This window comes from Crocuta crocuta, unplaced genomic scaffold (genome assembly GCF_008692635.1).
Source record: "Crocuta crocuta isolate KB4526 unplaced genomic scaffold, BGI_CrCroc_1.0 scaffold196, whole genome shotgun sequence".
NCBI classification, from domain to species: Eukaryota; Metazoa; Chordata; class Mammalia; order Carnivora; family Hyaenidae; genus Crocuta; species Crocuta crocuta.
Window position 1 is genome coordinate 1527958 of NW_027531026.1, and position 19275 is coordinate 1547232.

Sequence of the window (19275 nt, forward strand, 5' to 3'; positions counted from 1 at the left end):
CTCTCTCTCTCTCCTAGAAATAAATAAAAATATTTAAAAAAAATAGTTCATAGCTGTAGAGGTTTATAGAAATAAATCTGCCAGATGAGCTTTATTTTAACTTAGAGGATTTTTATTTGGGTAGTGACAGTTGTCTACTTAAACTAATAAAAAGTAAAAAATCGTCCTCTCTGATATTCTCTGAACCATTGTGTTTTAGTAAAAAAGATGCATTTCATTAAATTACTGCAAGAATATAATTGGAGGAATAACTTGTAAAACAAAACTGCATTTTTCTGAGAAGAATTATTTCAAATGCTTGAATGTTGTATTTTATACATCATGTAAGAAGGAAAATGTAATTATAGGTCATATTTCCTAAAGAAAGGGGAAAAATAAGTCAGTTTTGGGTTTTTTTTTATGGCAATTGCTTTTGAAGCCTGATGCATAAGTCTTGAAATCTGGGGTAATAACCTTTGTGTTTCCTTTAGGTCAGCAGTCTTGTTTTACACATTGAAGAAGCCCATAAACTCCCCGTAAAACATTTTACTAATCCATATTGTAACATCTACCTGAACAGTGTCCAGGTAGCAAAAACTCATGCAAGGGAAGGGCAAAACCCTGTATGGTCAGAAGAGTTTGTCTTTGAGTAAGTCTTATTTTATTACTACATTAAGTCATTTTCTTTTATGCTGTTGCATTTTCTTTCGTGTCCTCCCCTCCCCTCCATGGTCTCTGTATCTCAACTGACAGAACCAGGTACCATTCCAAGCATTTTAATAGTGCATACATTTTTTTCCCCTGCTGTATTTGGTCACTTTTATTAGCGAAGTGCTATATCCTTGGTTTTTCATCTAGTTATTAATGTGAATTATTGTTACTGACAAATCCAAAATCATTTACTAACACACACGTAGGAGATGTTTACAAGGGTTTCCAGGATTTACTTGAGGTTAAAGATAGTAGGAAAAAGTATGATTTGCTTGTCTACATTCCTGTCTTAGAAATAACAACACGTTTGGTATCGTTTTAAATCCAGCATGTCCAAATTGTTTAGTAGCAGAAATGAGAGACTTATTTGATACTAGAAACAAGAGAATTAGATAGTTTGATGCCAGGATATTTTGTTAATTCTGTTTTCTATTTGTTTCTTTAGTGATCTTCCTCCTGATATTAACAGATTTGAAATAACTCTTAGTAATAAAACAAAGAAAAGCAAAGATCCTGATATCTGTAAGTTGAGACAGAAATCTCTTTCTGAAGTAAAACATGTTTTATATACTTGTTAAATTTATAATGAAATGTAGTCTAAAATGGAAATTTTAAAAACTGCAAATGACATAATTTAAGTTTCTTTTTGTACTGTTGAGAAAATGTTTAAGAAAAAGAGGCCAAAATCACTAAATTGTACCCACTGTAAACTTAAGTCCTCGTTACTATATTCTGTATCCCCTCTCCCCTTCCCCTCCGCGGCAGATGGGAAGAACCAGAGGCCAGTGGGAGGGGCCGTCTTTCTGTGGGGCTTCCACCATCCCTTCTTTCTACTGCTCAGGTTTTCCCTATTTCCACATAGTTTGATGTAAGTGAATAAAAGCACTGTATTAAATTTTTTTTCTTTAAATTGGTCCACTATTCATTTCTGATGAACCTTCTCAGTTCTTATTTTCAGTAGCACACCTTTGCCCAGCCTCTTGCTGAGGCAGGTGGCAGTGGGATTTTACAATTCACACCAGAGTGAATTAGGCTAATACCTTCTTAAAAGTCAGGCTTAGCAAAAGAAATGATAGGCATTAACAGATCAAAGCCTGAATTTTCCTCTATAAAACAGTTATTCTGTAATTTCTGTGTATTTAAAGCTTAACATTTTTTAGTGGTTTCCCATTACTTTTAACATAAAATGCAGACCCTTAGTAAACAGAAGAAAGGCCGTTTCCTCACTCACTCCTGTTGCTTTCATAGTGTATCTGTGGCATGTCTTCTCTAGGTATGCCAGCCTTCTTAATAGTTCTTAAATAATACGTGGATTTTAAATATGCCCACCCTACCTTCTGTTTGAACTGTGCTCTCTCTCTTTTTCTCTGCTTTTCCATTTAGCTACACCTCCACATCCAGTTACACATGAGCTTTAGGGATTACCTGTTTGGAATGGATTTTTAACCTCCACAGGCAGAATTACTGTATTATTATTAAGCCCTGGTAGAACACTTCCCACATGGTACCATAATTGATTGCTTGCCTTCCTGGCTAGATGGTGACCTCCAATGCACGTCAGAGACCATGTCTTAATCATGTCTGTGTCCCATGTCCCTGCACACCACAGTCTGGCACAAAGGCATTCAGTGAGTGAATGAATTATATAAAGTATCAACTCTTGGCTTTGTGTTACCACCGAACACTCCTTTAAAGCATGTAACACTATAGAGAAGACAAAATGTCAGGAAAATTTACTTGTATGACTAATTGTGGTGTCATCTTTTTGGACAGTAATCATTTCATGTTTTTCTATCAAAGTATTTATGCGCTGCCAGTTGAGCCGGTTACAGAAGGGGCATGCCACAGATGAATGGTTTTTGCTGAGCTCCCATATACCATTAAAAGGTATTGAACCAGGATCCCTGCGTGTCCGAGCACGATATTCTATGGAAAAAATCATGCCAGAAGAAGAGTACAGTGAATTCAAAGAGGTATTATTTACCAGTCTAATTATTTTTGATAGAATTAACAGAAATATTTAACATTTAAATAGCAGACCCATTAAGTATAGTAATGGCATAGCTTGGTACACAGTGACAGGCACAGAAGAGCTGAAAAGCCTTGCAGTAGTAAGATGTTGGTCTTAAGAGACTATAGATATGTAGGCTAAAACTCATTCTAGTTTTAACAGATGTATTCAATAGAACATATTTCTAAATAGAAGAACAAAGCACAATTCCTGTTAGTCTCATTGAGAGTTTAATGCCATGTACTTTCAATAGTCTTTCTTGATGTCCTTTTTAGCTTATACTGCAAAAGGAGCTTCATGTAGTCTATGCTTTGTCACACGTATGTGGACAGGACCGAACACTACTGGCTAGCATCCTACTAAGGATTTTTCTTCATGAAAAGCTTGAATCACTGTTGTTATGTACACTAAATGACAGAGAAATAAGCATGGAAGGTAAAGTATGGATGTTTTGGTGTGATACTTTAAAATCTTCTTTAAAATTCTTGCGCTGGGTAACATTTGGGTGTGGGGTGCAGTTAGTATATCAGCCAAGTTTCCCTCATCGTAAACGATTAGAAGCCATAAGAAAGTGACTTTCTGTCCCTATTCATGGCACATGGTACTTAAATTTAAGAATAGTTTGGTATATTTACCATGTTCTCTTGTTTATATTTTACTTAATATGATGGGTGCATTTTATTTGTAGCAATGTAGCTGGATCCACAGTGCTTTGTAATACCTTACCTGTTTGTCACAATTAACCCCTTTCCAACTAGCACTTTGGCTCAGTAATAGTGCTTGCTTTTTAAGTTCCCCAATAAATTGTGCCATTAGAACTATTTCCTCCTAATCATAGAAAATATAAAAACATACAGATTTGTCAGGAAAGATAAAGTGATGGTCCATATTGTCACACTGAGATTGTCATTTTTGGCAATGTTTGTAGTTTTTAGGTCATTAGTAGCCATATTTTAGGCTAATGATTTATAGTGGGATTTTGTGGGGGTTTTTTTTGTTCATTTTCTGCATTAAAAAATGAAAGTATAGTTGACATATACTATCTTCTTAGTTTCAGGTATATATGATAGAGATTTGATATTTTTATACATTACAAAATGATCCAAATGATAGGTCTAGTTGTTTATACCACATAATTATATTCTTATTTAGAAATTGACTCAGAATTTTCAAAGCTTAGGCTCAGTGGACAGCAAAGCTGAATTCTGATCTGAGTTTTCTCTCTCACTGCCTCTTTAATCTTACAAGTCCTAGAACTATTTTAAGCCTTTTTTTCCTCCTTAGGAATAGGGCAGTGTCAGCACCTTTCTTCTGTTGATAATCTAATGAAGTAATAAAGTCCTTTGAAGAGTTAAGTTTTAGAAATATAGAATCAGCACTTCAATGATGCACACAAATGATACTTAAATGGCTGTACTGGTTGAGGGAAAAAACGAATTTTAATTTCCAGTCTGGTTCACATTGATAGAATCCTTTACAGTCTTTTAACATAAATATTTGTATAGATAAAGNTTGATGGAGCAGTATATGAAAGCCACCGCTACACAGTTTGTTCATCATGCTTTGAAAGACTCTATTTTAAAGATAATGGAGAGCAAGCAGTCTTGCGAGGTACGAATTTCATGTTCTAAGTATTTAAGCAAAGGGCATATTTTAATAGGTAATGCTTTATAGCTAATTACATTTTAAGGAAAATTTATTAGCTTCTCAAATTATTCATCACAGCACTCACACACTTTGTGATACATTTAGAAAAACATTAGACAAAACAGACTTTTAAAAAAAGATGTACTTTGAGATAAAAATTTTAATTTGCACCAGAAAGTACTTTCTCATTTCTCCTACTGTACTAATGATAAAGGATCTGCTGCTTTCAGAAAGTGTGCATAACATAAATTGACTTTTGCTAGAAACTTATGTTTTATAACATAGTTAAGGTCTGTGAAGCACTTCATAACAACTAGGGGTGTTCTTGAAGGTTTTGGGGGGGAAAGAAGTACAATATAATCCATTCAAAAGCAGATAAAAACATCCTTTTAGGATTGATTATTAAGCCTCCAGTGTATATTCATAATAAACCATTAAGGTAAAGACCGGAATCACACATGGCTCTTCTCTCATTTTGTTTTCAAGGTACCACTATAGAAGGAAGATATTAAATAGACTTTTTAAATATGATACAAAGTTGATAAAAGGAATTGCTTTTGATATGTACACTGGGTCCTGTCAAATGTTAATTTCGCACCAAGTTGCCAGTTTTTACTAATTAACATAAAGGGAAGAAATTGGATCTAGGCTAGGGAGTTCAGACTTAAATAGATAAATCTAGTCCACTGATTCTAGATAAGAACTCTTAAAGTGGTATGGGAAAAGTTTTGAGAAAAGTTCATTATTCTGCCTACAGCATTCAGAGAACCCTTTCTATCTTAATCATTTTTTCCAAATAAATACAATTAAAATAGATTATATATGGTGATCATTCTTCTCATTTAAATATTCTGGTATATTTATGAATATGTGGCCACTAAAGCTGGGGTTTTGTCTTTTAGTGGAGAGTATTTTTTTAAAAATAAAGTCTATTTCAATGTGTGTGTCTGTAAAAAAATCTATGGTAAAGCGTGGTGAATGAATAAAAGAGAACTTTAACACTGACATTAATCCCAGAACAACTGAAAAGTGTTGAATAGTCACTGTTTATTCTTCAGTTGAGTAATTGGAAATTAGTATTAAATGAGTTCCATAGAGCAAACTGCTTAAAAATTCCCATTTATACTCACCTCCCAAGACCAAGAGAGACTGAAAAATGGAAAAACAGAGAACCTTAAAAACCAGTTTGATTACCTTGATTCATCTGCATTTATCATTGGCAAGATTCATTTATATTGATTTATTCCTTCTCTTAGTTAAGTCCATCAAAGTTAGAAAAAAATGAAGATGTGAACACTAATTTAGCACACCTGCTGAACATACTTTCAGAACTTGTGGAGAAAATATTCATGGCTTCAGAAATACTTCCACCGTAAGTGGTGAAATTTTAATTTGACAAGAAATTGTGTATCTGCATTTTGAAAAATTTTTATTTCTAAAACGTGTAAGATTTTCCACTGTTTTTACTCTGAAAAAGTTAGGGTTTTTCATCTTTATAAGTTGAATTGTGTTTATGGCAAAAGAGTGACTTGAAGAAACCTCAGTGGTGAAATATTTACATTAAAATAGAAACAAAATCATGTTTTTATATAGGCTAATATGTCTAGTTTCTACAGTAATTTGGGTAATGAATAGAAACTTAATAATTTCAGATTTGAGGGGATCATATATATCTTGGTCACATGTGCACCAGTTAATTAATATCTGCCTAACAGCTCTTCGTGTAAATGAACTCACTTATTCAGGTAGGACATAAGTCAAAATCTGTCTTCCCGGAATCTAAACTTAGTATTTCCTGTGTATCCCCACTCCTGTACTTTTTTTCATCTTTTCATTAATACAGAAATATTCTAAAAATGGTAAGGTTTCTTCCAAAATAAAAGTAAAGAACTAGCTAAACGAATTGATGACGAAAACTTGTTTTCCTTATCCCTTGCTAAATGTGTCCATTACTTGGAGCAGAGTATTTTTGGGGGCGGGGGGGTGTGATAAGGCAAGTTGCATTAAAACATGTATTTGGTAAATTAAGCTTTTGGCTGCAATGAGATCAGCATTTTCCCTTGCTTTATGTATTGAGATGATTGTGTTGTTTTGGCAGGACACTCAGATATATTTATGGGTGTTTACAGAAATCTGTCCAGTACAAGTGGCCTACAAATACCACCATGAGAACAAGAGTTGTTAGGTAAGGCTCATCAATGCATTCATTATTTCATTGTGTATAGTGTGCACGGATAGTCAAGTGGGTACCGGTGAAAATTTGAAGACCAACAGTATTCAAGACTTGAACTTTATGTCGGAGTCCTGTTGAATATTTTCTGAGTTTAGATGCCTGTGAAACTGTAACTTAAACTGTTAGTTTCTTTGGAAGTTACTAAGAGATATTTAGCTACCTTACACATTTTTTAAAAACCTGAATGCTCAACTTATAGTTAACTATTTGGGATTTTTTATTGTAGAAAGAGAATGAGTTTAAAAGTTATGTAACTAACAAAACCCGTAGCTAACTTTATATAGTACTCTTCATATGTCCAACATATACCTACATGCATATATTCATACACACATACAAAGAGAAACAAAGGAGAGGAGGGAAGGAGTGAAACAGACTGATGTGCTAGGAAGGAGCAATATTTGAACCATTGAGATACTGACTGGTTTGCAACAGTCTGTGACTCTGGGTTCTTCTCCAGTCTAGTTCTGAAGCTGTGTTTCTGTGTTCCTGCTGTGCAGTAATTACGAATTGCTTTGGCAAGTCACAGAATGTTGTCCCTTATACAAAGGGACTTCATTATCATTAATTTAGTTTTCCAATGAGGAAGCAGCTCTATAAAAGGATAAAATTGTTTGCTTAAGGTCATGTAGTGCTTGAGGCAGAACTGAAGGCCAGGCTTCTAAGATGTAGTCACATCTCTAACACTATTATAGGCTTTTGTTAAGTAGCCCCAGTCTGCTGACACAACTGGAAATTCACTGCAAAAGCATCAGAAAATATAGCAGTCTAATAATAAGATACTATGGAGAATATATACTGTCAATCTTGTTCTATCCCACTAAAAACAATTAGACAACCACTAAAGACACTGATACTATACAGTTAGTTTTGAAAAATGTGTGATAATCCTGCCTCTACCCTAAGTTTTGTAAACAGGTTAAAATCTTTGTATGTTTAAAATTTCTCTTGGTTAGTAATGATACGGCATCTGTATTAAAGAACTGTAGGTTCTGTGTCTTGGCTTTAGTAATGAATGAGACAAAAGAATTACAAGCATGTTTCAGCACAGTTATGTGTGTGATGTAAATTAAAGCTTTTGTAAACTCAGTTTCAAATAGTATAATTGTTAAGCAAACACAGCAGGAAATTCTGCTTTGTGAATTGTTTGACACTGCCGGGTTTTTAAGGGGGATTTACGCCCAAGGTGATGATTTCTGACCCTACTAGGAAGCTTTCAAATACATGTGTAGGTAACTAGTATCCCTTTTAAATTTAAAGCACCTCTAAAAAGTCACAGAAAGTGGATTTGCATAGTCAAATTCTTTCATGATTAAATATTGGTAGGTTATATTTCACATTCAAAGTCTTAAGTGTTAAAATGTTTTCAAGCAATATTTATGCAAGATTCTTCATAATTAGTTTAAAAGAGGTATTCAAAGAGTTGGTAATTGTGTATTACAATTGCAGTAAATGCCAAGAGTCCAGAAGGAAGTAAATTGTCATGAAGTTGGAAAGTAAATGCTGAGGGTTTGGTTTACCCTCTGTATAATGGACAAAGTGAGGTCTTTTTCTTTAAAAACTTTTCAACATTCAACTGTATACATTTTAATTTCTTAGGAAGTCACTTTTCCCTACTATTGATGGCTCTTATTTTTACGATTAACAAAATCAGAATAATCAAATTGATTTATAATACTTTACTGGGCTATTCTACTTAAAGAAAAAGAAAGTGAAGTGAGAGAATGGAACTTTTAGAACCATACAGGAGTATGTGCAAAAAGGTTTATTTGTACTCGTATAGTATTTCAGAAATTCTTAGTGTTCCTAATACTACTGTTTCCTCAAAGCCAGTATAAAATGCACTACTAGGTTGGAATAAATAAAGAGTAGCCAAGACCGTAAGTGTTACAGATATAATCTCATTCTTCCCAAAATAAACTGAAAATTCCAAGTTTGAGAAAAGCAAATAGCATAAGAAGCAGAGATACATGTTCTTAAAGTAAGATATTTTAGCTTAAGATACTTCTTGAAGCTATGTTTGGATTTCCTTACATTAATTCAAAGTTCATGGTTCTACAGTATTAAAATTTTTGTTTACATGTTTTCTAAAAAAGAAAATTTCCCTCCCATTCAGTGGTTTTGTTTTTCTTCGACTTATCTGTCCTGCCATCCTGAATCCACGGATGTTTAATATCATCTCAGGTAATCTGCTTTTGATAAAATTTTGGAATTAAAAAAATTAGAATAAAATTTTATCTCTGACGTCTGATTTTATCTTTTTATCTTTGACATCTATTTTTTTATTACCCAGTTGTAAAACTTGACATAAAACATTCCAAAGCACCCTTTTCTTCTTCCTTCCTTTTGCTACTTTACCTTCTTTACTTTTCTTTTCAACTAATATCTGAAGCCTCAAGGGGCATGATTAGACGCATGTCACCCTTTCCCCCATCCCTACCTGTGTCTCAAACTCACATTGTAATGACTTTTTCCAGTCTGCACTTGCCTTTTTCAGGCTGGGGAGAGCTTTCCTTGTGCTTTTAGTCCACCTAGACTTTATCATCACTACTGCATTAAAATGATAGCTACAAGTGCAGTAGTGCTCTGTGCATACTTAAAAACGGCCCTGTGGAGAGGAGAGGTTTGTCACCAGTTAGATCATGTTAATTGGCCAGTTGAAACTCCCAACAAACCAGACTTGGTTTTGCTTATTTCCCATGTATCTATTATGGAAGGACTTCCAGATGTTGAAATCTTTGGAAGAAAGGGGAACGGTGATACTTATGACTACAAATGCAATTATTATTTGTATTAACAGAAGGAACCGGAACTATTTTTATTTTAATAGTTCGAAGCTTAAAGTTGTCTTTAAACATATTTTGGCCTAAAACTTAATTTTTACCTTTTTATATAATAGTCATCAGATTGGTCATTATCTTCTATTGCTACTAAAATGGTTAAATCTCTGGTTCTATTATCTGAGGTTGGCCTCCCAGCCAGCAGGCACTATTTATTTACAGTTCAGCAGCTTAAGATAAAGAGTACAATCTAAAATTAGGCAGATAGACTTACCTGTGTATTTTTGCTGTTAAATAATTATGTTTCAGGGCTTATATGTAGTGGCTACAGTTGTCATTTGAAGCCTACTATGAACATTCTATAGGGAAAGGTTTTCTGACTAACCTTTATAGTTTATAATATAATACTCTATTATTTTCCTCCTCAAAATAAAGCAGAAGTCTCAGACTATATCTTTGTTATTGAGCTTTAAAGTGGTTTTGTAGTCATTGGAAGATTGGGAGTAGGGAATTGCACAGCCTGCAAACTGCTAACCTGAGTGGGTTGAAATTAGTTTTGTGAACTGTCATAAAGGGTTTGTGGAGTGACCCTTTTTTAGTGATAAAGCAGGCTTTGAGGTGTTCTGAAATACTAACCAGCTGAGAACTGCTGAGTCTTGCAGCACCAACCTTTTCACAAACTATAACTATTGATCACTTTATTTAAACTTTTCCCCCTTTAACTCGTTTTTTGAATTATACAGGCCATGTAGTTTCCAAAAAAGATTGTGCTCTAAATAGAATGTTAGTGTTCATAACAGTAAGGAAATACTAAAGTGCTAAATTTATCGGGGCGCTTGGGTGGCTTAGTCGGTTAAGCGTCCGACTTTCGCTTAGGTCATGATCTCGCGGTTCGTGGGTTCGAGCCCCGCGTCGGGCTCTGTGCTGACTGCCAGCTCAGAGCCTGGAGCCTGTTTCAGTCTGTGACTCACTCTCTATGACCCTCCCCTGCTCATGCTCTCTCTCTCTCCTAGAAATAAATAAAACATTAAAAAAAAAAAGTGCTAAATTTATGCTTCACCTGAAAATGCCTTTGGAGTCGATGTCATTACCTTTGCCCAATTCTCTCCTAGATTCTCCATCTCCTATTGCTGCAAGAACACTGATATTGGTGGCTAAATCTGTACAGAACTTAGCAAATCTTGTGGAATTTGGAGCTAAGGTAAAAACCCTTTGATGTTTTAAAATGTCATTTACAAATGAAACTTTGACATGGTCAAATGATAAAATATGGATGGTTTAAGTAGATTTTCAATAAGCATTTACTCTAACTTGGATGAATTTTTAAAACACCATATAGATCCCACTTCCTAAAGATTGTTAATATTTGGTGGTGATCATACTGTGGCGCCTGATTTAACAGACTTCTTGCTGTACAACTATTATTTCTAATGATTATTATGTTGTTCTGTAGCTGTTAAATACTCCTGTACTGCTTATTTAGATGGCTTCCAACATGTCACTCCTATAAACACTGCTATAACAAGTATCCATACATACTTCCCTTCAAAACTGTCCAGTTATTGGAGTGCGGAGAGCAGTTTGTAGTATGGTTTAGCATCTGAATTTATCTGAATCCTGAAGCAGGCTGGGAGTAGTATGTATTCCTGCTGCAGTCTTTAGCACACTGTATTTTAATTATCTATATTCTCTGCTAAATTCCTCTGGGTTGGGCCCATGTTTATCTTGGCAGTTGGCAAGTAATAGTTTCTCAGTAATTCTTTTTGAATTAGTTGACCCTTGACAACAGGTTCAAATGCACAGGTCCACTTATTCATGGCTTTTACAATACGGTATGTTTTCTTTTCTCTCGCTTACTTTATTGTAATAATACAGAATAGAATACATGCAACATATAAAATATGTGTTAACTATGTTATCAGTAAGGTTTCTGGTCAGAACGAGGCTATCAGTCAAGTTTTCACGGAGTCAAAAGTTATTTGGGGGGTCGTTGCTCCATGTTTTCTTTTTATCCAGAACTTCTTACTCTTTCATTAAACATACTCCAGTTCCACAGTATAGTTACTTGCTTTTATTAGAAGGGAAAAAAAATTGTATGGTTAAATTAATTCTTAGATTTATAAGAATTCTTGCTACGTGTATGGTGGTTATCGATCAGTGTTTGTTTTTCACATATATAGTAAGATTTTTGTTTTTATATTTTTAGGAGCCCTATATGGAAGGTGTCAATCCATTTATCAAAAGTAACAAACATCGTATGATCATGTTTTTAGATGAACTTGGGGTATGTGTATGTAATTTTTGAAGTACTTTTAAGACCTATAGTTAATATAGCTGAGAGTTAATGGATTTAGATAATAGCTTAGACAGATCTGACCAGGTTTATCAAAAAGGTGATCAGTTCAGCCAGGTGTTAAGATATTAGGGAATGCTAGAGGAGGAGACTGAGCTGCCCATGTCCTGCCTTACGGTATTCAAATCCAGTTAAAAACAGCCACACCTGCATGCAATGAATGAAGGCAACCCGCACTGCCCTAGGGTCCAGAGTTTGTAACCTCAAGGATAAAAACAAGTATAAAAGAAGTTATTTACAGCATAGGTCCATACTTAGGATAAAAAGGATAAAACTGAGAAATACAGTGGCAAATGTCCATGTTTCTTATATATGAATTCAGGCAAATTTCGCAGATACACAAGTATTTCTCATTACCAAAAAACAGTTGGGGGTCCAAGATTGAAAAAAAATTATAATGATGTTTAATGAAGTATGGAAACTGTCCAGGGGTGCCTGGGTGGCTCAGTCAGTTAAGTGGATGCTTAACTTTGGCTCAGGTCATGATCCCACGGTTCATGGGTTCAACCCCCATGTCAGGCACTGCTGACAGCTTAGAGCCTGCTTTAGACTCTATCTTGTCTCCCTCTCTCTCAAAAATAAACATTAAAAAAGTTAAAACTGTCCAGTATTTAAGGCTAGCTAGCTTTATCTTCACCTACATCTCTAGGGTTTCAGATTCTTCAGGTTAATGGTTAGGGCTCCATTAATATTCCATAATCACAGGTGTCCACATTCCAGCTTCCTCATCACTTTCCTAGTTAGGCCTCACAATGTAACCTTTCTAAGTGCTTCGAATTCCCAGTATTTTAATACTCTTCCTTTCTCCTCGTGTTCTTTCTTGTATTCCTTTACCCCCTGCACAAGTCAAATTCATCTCTCAAGACTCACCTCAAATACCTCCTTCAGAAGGGCTTTGATGAGTACCAAATCTGAATCAAATACCTTTTGTTGTGCTTCCTAAGAATCCTCTGCACATCTTTGATATCTGTGTTGCTGGATTAGTTTACCCATCTTCTAGAGACTGCAAGCTCTCTCTAAAAGGCAAATACTGTAGTCTTTTCTAAGTTTCTTTATTTTGAGAGTCAGCGAGTGGGCAAGCAGGAGAGGGAGAGAGAATCCCAAGCAGTCTCTGCACTGGCAATGCAGAGTCCAGTGTGGGGCTTGGACACACAAACTGTGAGGTCATGACGTGAGCTGAAATGATGAGGCAGACACTTTTAATGGACTGAGTGACCTAGGTGCCCCTATAGTCTTTCACTTCTGTAATCCTTCATTCATTGCACGAGTGAGTTAATTAACAAATATGAACTATATTCCAATGGTATGTTCACACTGCAGAAAACTTGCAGTTTTTAGGAATGTACAGCAAGTATTATCACCATTAGGGAGCTACCAGCAGTCTGACCCCATGTTAAATTTTATTCTCAGGCTCAAACTAACATTGATTATTTAGTGCTAACAAAACACTAAGTTCTTTAAATGAACCTTACCTGAAGATACCACAATTAACAGTGATGATCTCCACACATAACCAAGTGTTTTGGGCATAGTCCACAGATAATTACAGGCCTGACAGGTTCTCATCACACTTTCATAGTGAAACTCTTACATATACTGATAAACTCAAACAAACCATAGCAGCTGAATAATGAAGTTTAGTTTGAAAGAGGAGGCATTTTAAGTTTAGGCTGCATTTACTACAGATTAGCTGTTACACTCGTTTGTTGTTTTTTTTGGGGGGCGGGGGAGAGTTGCCTATGTACCAGATCCAAAAAATCCAGAACTCTTAATAAAAAGAATTTAGGAAGCCCATTTATTTAGAATAACAATACCGTACAATATTCTGCCATTATGACGAAGAAAACCAGAGCCTAGATCACAGATTATATGTTTTATCAGAATTAGCATTCAGTGTTACATTTCAGTAAGTCCTTAGATTATCATCTAAGCAATTACGATGTTTTCAGAAGTGACTACAAAAATTTGTATTTGTAAATATAGTTTTATGATTCTCTTAAAGAATGTACCCGAACTTCCGGACACTACAGAGCATTCTAGAACTGACCTGTCTCGTGATTTAGCAGCACTGCATGAGATTTGTGTGGCCCATTCAGATGAACTGCGAACGCTCAGCAATGAACGGGGTGCGCAGCAGGTAGGTTTTTACCAGCCTTCGTTAGTGGTGATGTTTCATTGGCACTTAAGCACAGTATCAGCAGCAGAAGACTTAGAGGTAATTCATTGAATTCTGGTCAAAACTGTTATCAGTTATATTTTCAAGAATGTGAATCATAACTCCACAAAGATCTCAGCAAAGGAATAGTGGACCCAGAGTAAAATTATGTATGTGTGCTAGTGCAGTGTGAACTCTACTGAAAAGCGATGATGTTACACACTTCCGTGATATGTGAAGATGGCAAGTAAGCAATGAAGTCATTAGTGAGGTGGCATTTTCTTTCGGTTTCTCTCACATACACAGCGCACGGCTAAGTGACTTGCAAGCTCCAGATTCAGAGATTCTGGAGCGTGGCCTTGGAACGTGACATTTCTAATAAGCTCTTTGTGAATACGGTCACTAGCCTGGCCATCCATTTGGCAGAGACCTTGTAGAAGAGATTTAAGCACTGTGTTTGGGGCCTCGGAGTTTTCTTCAACTCCAAATCCTCGAGTTTCGATAACACTCTGTCTGGCTCATTAAAAGCTTAGGTAGGATGTGTGCCACTGGCCTCCTTATATATCCATGGTACGTATAATGCCTCCTAGCTACACCGGTGTGGTATATTATGGTGTGCTTTAATGTTCTTATTGGACAATTTGACTTATTTTACGCATAGTCCTTTTTATTCCATGATCTTTTAAGTATTCACTAGTATTCATCCACTAGGCTGCAAGTTCAAAGTCCTTACATCGTCTTACAGGGCTTAAGATGTACATGTCATTTATGATGATAAATGTCTTTTCTGACAAGACGGTCTATCCGAAGTAGGTATGAGAATGCCACACAAATGAATTTGTTTGCTTTACAAGTGTACAGCAATTCTATCTGGACAAAAGACACTGAGTCTAGGACTAAAGAGCAACCTTCACAGTTTCAGGCTTAGAGTAGACTGGCTAATATTTTTTGAATTCCTTTGAATTGATAATGGCTTTTTACCTATCCAGATTCCCTGAATGAACTGTCATCTATTTACTAATCATTTTTGTACCATTCTTTGTTCATTTAGCATGTACTGAAAAAGCTCCTGGCCATAACAGAACTGCTTCAACAAAAACAAAACCAGTATACAAAAACCAATGATGTCAGGTAGCAGCCTTTGCCCAAGTGCTCTGCTTGAATTCAGCATGTCTCCTTTGCTCTTGCCAAAAAATAGCACACTTTTCCACATTCCGGTGATGTGTGAGCTATGCAAACAAAATCCAAGATTCTGCTGGTGAGTAACTGCCAGCAGCTTTTTGTAAGCTATCTGTGCAGGATATTTGCACTTTTTCCACGTATGGAATCAATCTACCAACTTCTGAGCCTTGGTGTACAGATCACCTTTCACCCAACAAAATGCTATGACTGACTGTATCTTGAACTTGGAAAATGTATTTTCAGTACATCCAATTGCCAAAGTTACTTGCTATGTTTTGGAAAAAGAACTATGAAATCAACTGACAATTGAAGATAACTGGATCGCTGACTGATCTTAATGGAACTTCTTTCTGATTAAGAATATGACCGTTTGACTGTTCATTGACTTTGTTTGTATTTACAGTTTCCAGAGTTAATAGAAACAACCTTTGCTGTATACTTTTTTAAAATACTGTGCTATTTCTCTTGCTGGAACTGTTGAAAGAAAATATATAGAATGGATCATCAGCTTTATTTTTTAAACATACCACTTATTTTGTTGGAATTTGACATCAAAAACTGTATTTAGATGTCATGACGCTTTCGTTAAATGTTTACAACAGTAAATAGTTTGAATTCAATAAATATTATTGGTCGTTGTACTGATCAATGCATGTTCCCCATTCATCGATTCTATAGATAACCAAGTTATTTTGTGTTTTAAAACACCTGGAATGCTTTTGTTGAAAGTATTCATTTCCAAACTGTTTTTTTTAAACAGCTCTCCATCTTTGAACTTCTGACTACTTGTTCTATCTGCTGCATATTTAGTTTGTATAGTTTTATTTGCTTCTGTATATGTATTTTTTGTGAAGTATTCACAAGGGTTAAGTTAAAATAAAAGCAAGGGATATCTTGAATAATTAATTGACTACTTCTGTCTATCCAGCTAAGCATTTCACTGCATTATTTATTTTCTTCCTCCTTTAGGGGCAGTTCAAATTTAGTACTAGAGCAATGCCTAGCAAGAAAAAGACAAGTAACAGTTCCTTCCCTCCCATGATGGTGTAGGAGAGAAACTAGTACATGGCATAAAAGCCTTTTTCCCAGGAAAAGAAAGCCTTCTGTGGAGGCAGGTGAGCAGTGACGTTCGACAGCCCAGTGCTCCCTTTTCATCACTCCTGCTCTACAGCTAGACTTCCATGGCAGTGTCCCACATGGGTTACAGTATAAGGGACAGGGATGAGTGACAGCTCCAAAAATGTATGTTTCGACAATACGCAGAGGTCCACATTCTACTATTAGGCAATTTGGTTCTCCTCCACTGATCACATCTCCGTCTTCAATCATACTGACCTATCCCCTGAAATGCTTCTCCCTCTTCTGCCTTTTATATTTTAATGCCATGTTTATCTTTTAACCTTGAATAGGAAACGTGTCATTTACCTTTGTAGGCCTTGCAGTAACTAGTTGGGTCAAGGATGAAATAAAGCCTCTAAAACTTTCAAAACGGGGCTGGGTAGGAGACTCTGCAGAGATAAATGTGGACCTTGCTCGGACGCCAGAGTTTACTGACCTAAAAGACAAACAAGGTAAATTACCAACACTGCAATCCTGTCTAGAGGCTAGCAGCACTGCTACATAACTCTGAATACACTGGAAAATGGTCAACTTAAGCTTCTTCCGTGCGACTTTTATAAAATCACACTGCATGAATTTCACTGCTCATTCTACAGTGAGCAGGAACTAAAAATAAAAAAACTGCACATTCTTCTAAAAATTTTTTATGTAGTAAATACTGCCCTCAAATACGGAGATGTAATTAAAATCTACTCTAATGGAAGGTGCAGCCTGGGATGCATGGACACCAAAGACAGACAGCTGTGTATCCATATAATTCAGACTCACAAGGCTATTCAGTTTCAAAGAAGTCCTTCAACCAGTTTCCCAGAAAAAACTGAACAGACATCCATAATTTGTCTCCAACTTAGAAACAAAATACTTGGGAAACTGGCACAGAGGTTTGTGCAGTTAAATTTAATACCGACTCCAATTTGAATTTCTTGAACATATTTAATTTGAAAACTTCTTAGTAACTCTAACATCTATCTACTGATCAATAGCAACTTCTTAGCATTTTTATCTAGACAACTATTCAATACTGTATATTTACCAGGATGCCTGGGTGGCTCAGTTGGTTGTGTCCGACTTCAGATCAGGTTGTCATCTTGCAGTTCCTGAGTTCGACCCTGACTTCGGGCTCTGTGCTGACAGCTCAAAGCTGGGATTCTGTGTCACCCTCTCTCTGCCCCTCCCCTGCTCATGCTCTGTCTCTCTTCCATTCAAAAATATACATTAAAAAAACAAAAGACTCCATATTTACTTGATTTCTCTTTTAGAAACCTATTTGGAAATGTTTTCAGGTAACTAATTGAGGAAAACAAATCCTGATTACCACCTGACAGTTGAAGTGCATTTTGTAGTTCAGTAGTAACATAGAAAAAGCCAAGTATATCAAGATGATGACATGTGAGAAACCATTTATAAAAAGGCTTGTAGAGGGCAAAAAACATTCCCTAGCACATTTAAAGCAGACTACTCGGCTTAAAAAATAGGTTTGCATATTGTATTTTGTTTTAAACAATATAGGCAAATATATTATAGCTTTGACTACTATAGAAAGATATTAATTTGATATTAGTCATGATGGGGCAAGACTATCTAAACCAGGTGATATTCTGGCTCCTTTGAAAAGGTTTTATTTCACATAAAGCTATCCTGCAAGGGAAAAAATTTAAATAACAAAGTTTAATATCTTTACTGCGTTCACATTATTTCATTTTTAAATAAAGTTAAATGCCCGATAGGTTTCATCCTTCTGTTGATTAGTTAGCATTGAAAAGTCATTTTCAAATGGTTAGAGAGAATCAACCAGGTCGTCGTCAGTCCACTCTTCCTAAGAAGGAAAGAAAATGTAAGAATAACATTACACTGAAGCGTAACATTACTGTTTGTTTACTTCCTTGCCTCCTTTAACTCTGGTGACTACAGGAAGGTAAATCAACCAGGAAAATTTGTAGTAGTTCAATCTTAGAACAATATGGCTTGGTCCTGCCAGACTACACCAATGACTGGAGTACGGTTACAACTGTGACCTTTTGCCTATTATTAATTTATATCTAACTGATAAGATACAATTTATTTTTTAAAAAAGGGTAAGAGGAGAATCCACAGAGAGTCAAATAGCAAAAATTTAGCATATTCTGTTTCTCTGCCTTTCATAATCATAGGAAGAATTCCTCATCAAGTAACAATCATACTTCAGAACAGGCTAAGATAATAAAACAATGGATATAAAGAAGGGTGCAAAAAAATGAAAATGAAGGCTTTCAAAGCCCACACTATATTAATACTCGCATTCTAGAATGATAAAGTCTTAACAGTATGGTCAGACCAAATTATACAAGAATAACTTAAAATACACCTTTGGAGAACATACCTCCTCATGTTTCGGTTTCTTGGAAACATAATCATCATCTTCATAGCCTTTCCTCTTCTTCCTATAATTGAGCAACCGTCAATAAAGAATTGAATACTGGTAACAAACCACCAAATAAACTAGCAAGGGTGGTAAATGGAATGTATATAGCTGCTGAAGAACAAAGCCTGGATAAATGGAAAGAGGAAGTATGGATAAGAAGATATTATCTTTCAAATTACTTTTATGTTCAATGCAATTCTAAAATCCTAATAAAACTTTTCATGGAATCTGTGAAGTGGAACTCTGATGTGTAAAAAGACTGTGTAAAAATACCAAAAGAATCTGAACGAACGGCGTTAAGGTCCCAGTTATCATCACTATATGTAAGATACGGTAACGTAAAGTATGGGATTGGCAAGAATCAATCAGATGAATGATCAGAGCAGATAAGCAAAAAACAACTATGTATATATAGGAATTTAATTACAATGAATATTTAACTGAGAAATATTATGAATTTTTAAAAAATGACTTGTATAACATTACTGACTTAAAAAATGAATATTAATGAGATTTCTACCTTACAACATTCACAAATAATTCTAAATTGTTTTAACAGCTGAGCAAAAAGCAAAATGTAGGTTACCTTAGGGTAAGAAAAGATATTCAGGTGTAAAGGTATAAAACAACACAAAGTAAAACACAGAAGAAATCTATCACAGGGTGAAACAATTGAAGAAAACAGCTGTTAAGATATATTTGAA

The 19275-nt window shown here is 35.4% G+C and overlaps 2 protein-coding genes across 3 annotated transcripts in view; one reads left to right on the forward strand and one right to left on the reverse strand.

Moving 5' to 3' along the window:
- The window catches only part of RASA1 (RAS p21 protein activator 1), a 110297-nt gene extending 95287 nt beyond the window's left edge, over positions 1 to 15010 (forward strand). The window contains 12 exon segments of the mRNA XM_077770970.1: positions 471 to 628; positions 1136 to 1212; positions 2491 to 2663; positions 2977 to 3136; positions 4170 to 4312; positions 5605 to 5720; positions 6447 to 6533; positions 8698 to 8765; positions 10474 to 10562; positions 11568 to 11645; positions 13717 to 13851; positions 14921 to 15010. Of these exon segments, the coding sequence (XP_077627096.1) occupies positions 471 to 628; positions 1136 to 1212; positions 2491 to 2663; positions 2977 to 3136; positions 4170 to 4312; positions 5605 to 5720; positions 6447 to 6533; positions 8698 to 8765; positions 10474 to 10562; positions 11568 to 11645; positions 13717 to 13851; positions 14921 to 15004 (1368 nt within the window). The 3' untranslated portion in view covers positions 15005 to 15010.
- The window catches only part of CCNH (cyclin H), a 43826-nt gene that overhangs the window by 7638 nt on the left and 16913 nt on the right, over positions 1 to 19275 (reverse strand). Inside the window, exons 8-10 of one of the 2 annotated variants that reach the window (XM_077770969.1) lie at positions 18530 to 18590; positions 17204 to 17986; positions 16477 to 16606 (exon numbers count right to left, since the gene is read on the reverse strand). In XM_077770969.1, the coding sequence (XP_077627095.1) occupies positions 17948 to 17986; positions 18530 to 18590 (100 nt within the window). In that variant the 3' untranslated portion in view covers positions 16477 to 16606; positions 17204 to 17947. Of the gene's footprint in view, positions 1 to 13486; positions 16607 to 17203; positions 17987 to 18529; positions 18591 to 19275 lie in introns of those variants that run through there. The other variant, XM_077770968.1, reaches the window with a different exon arrangement.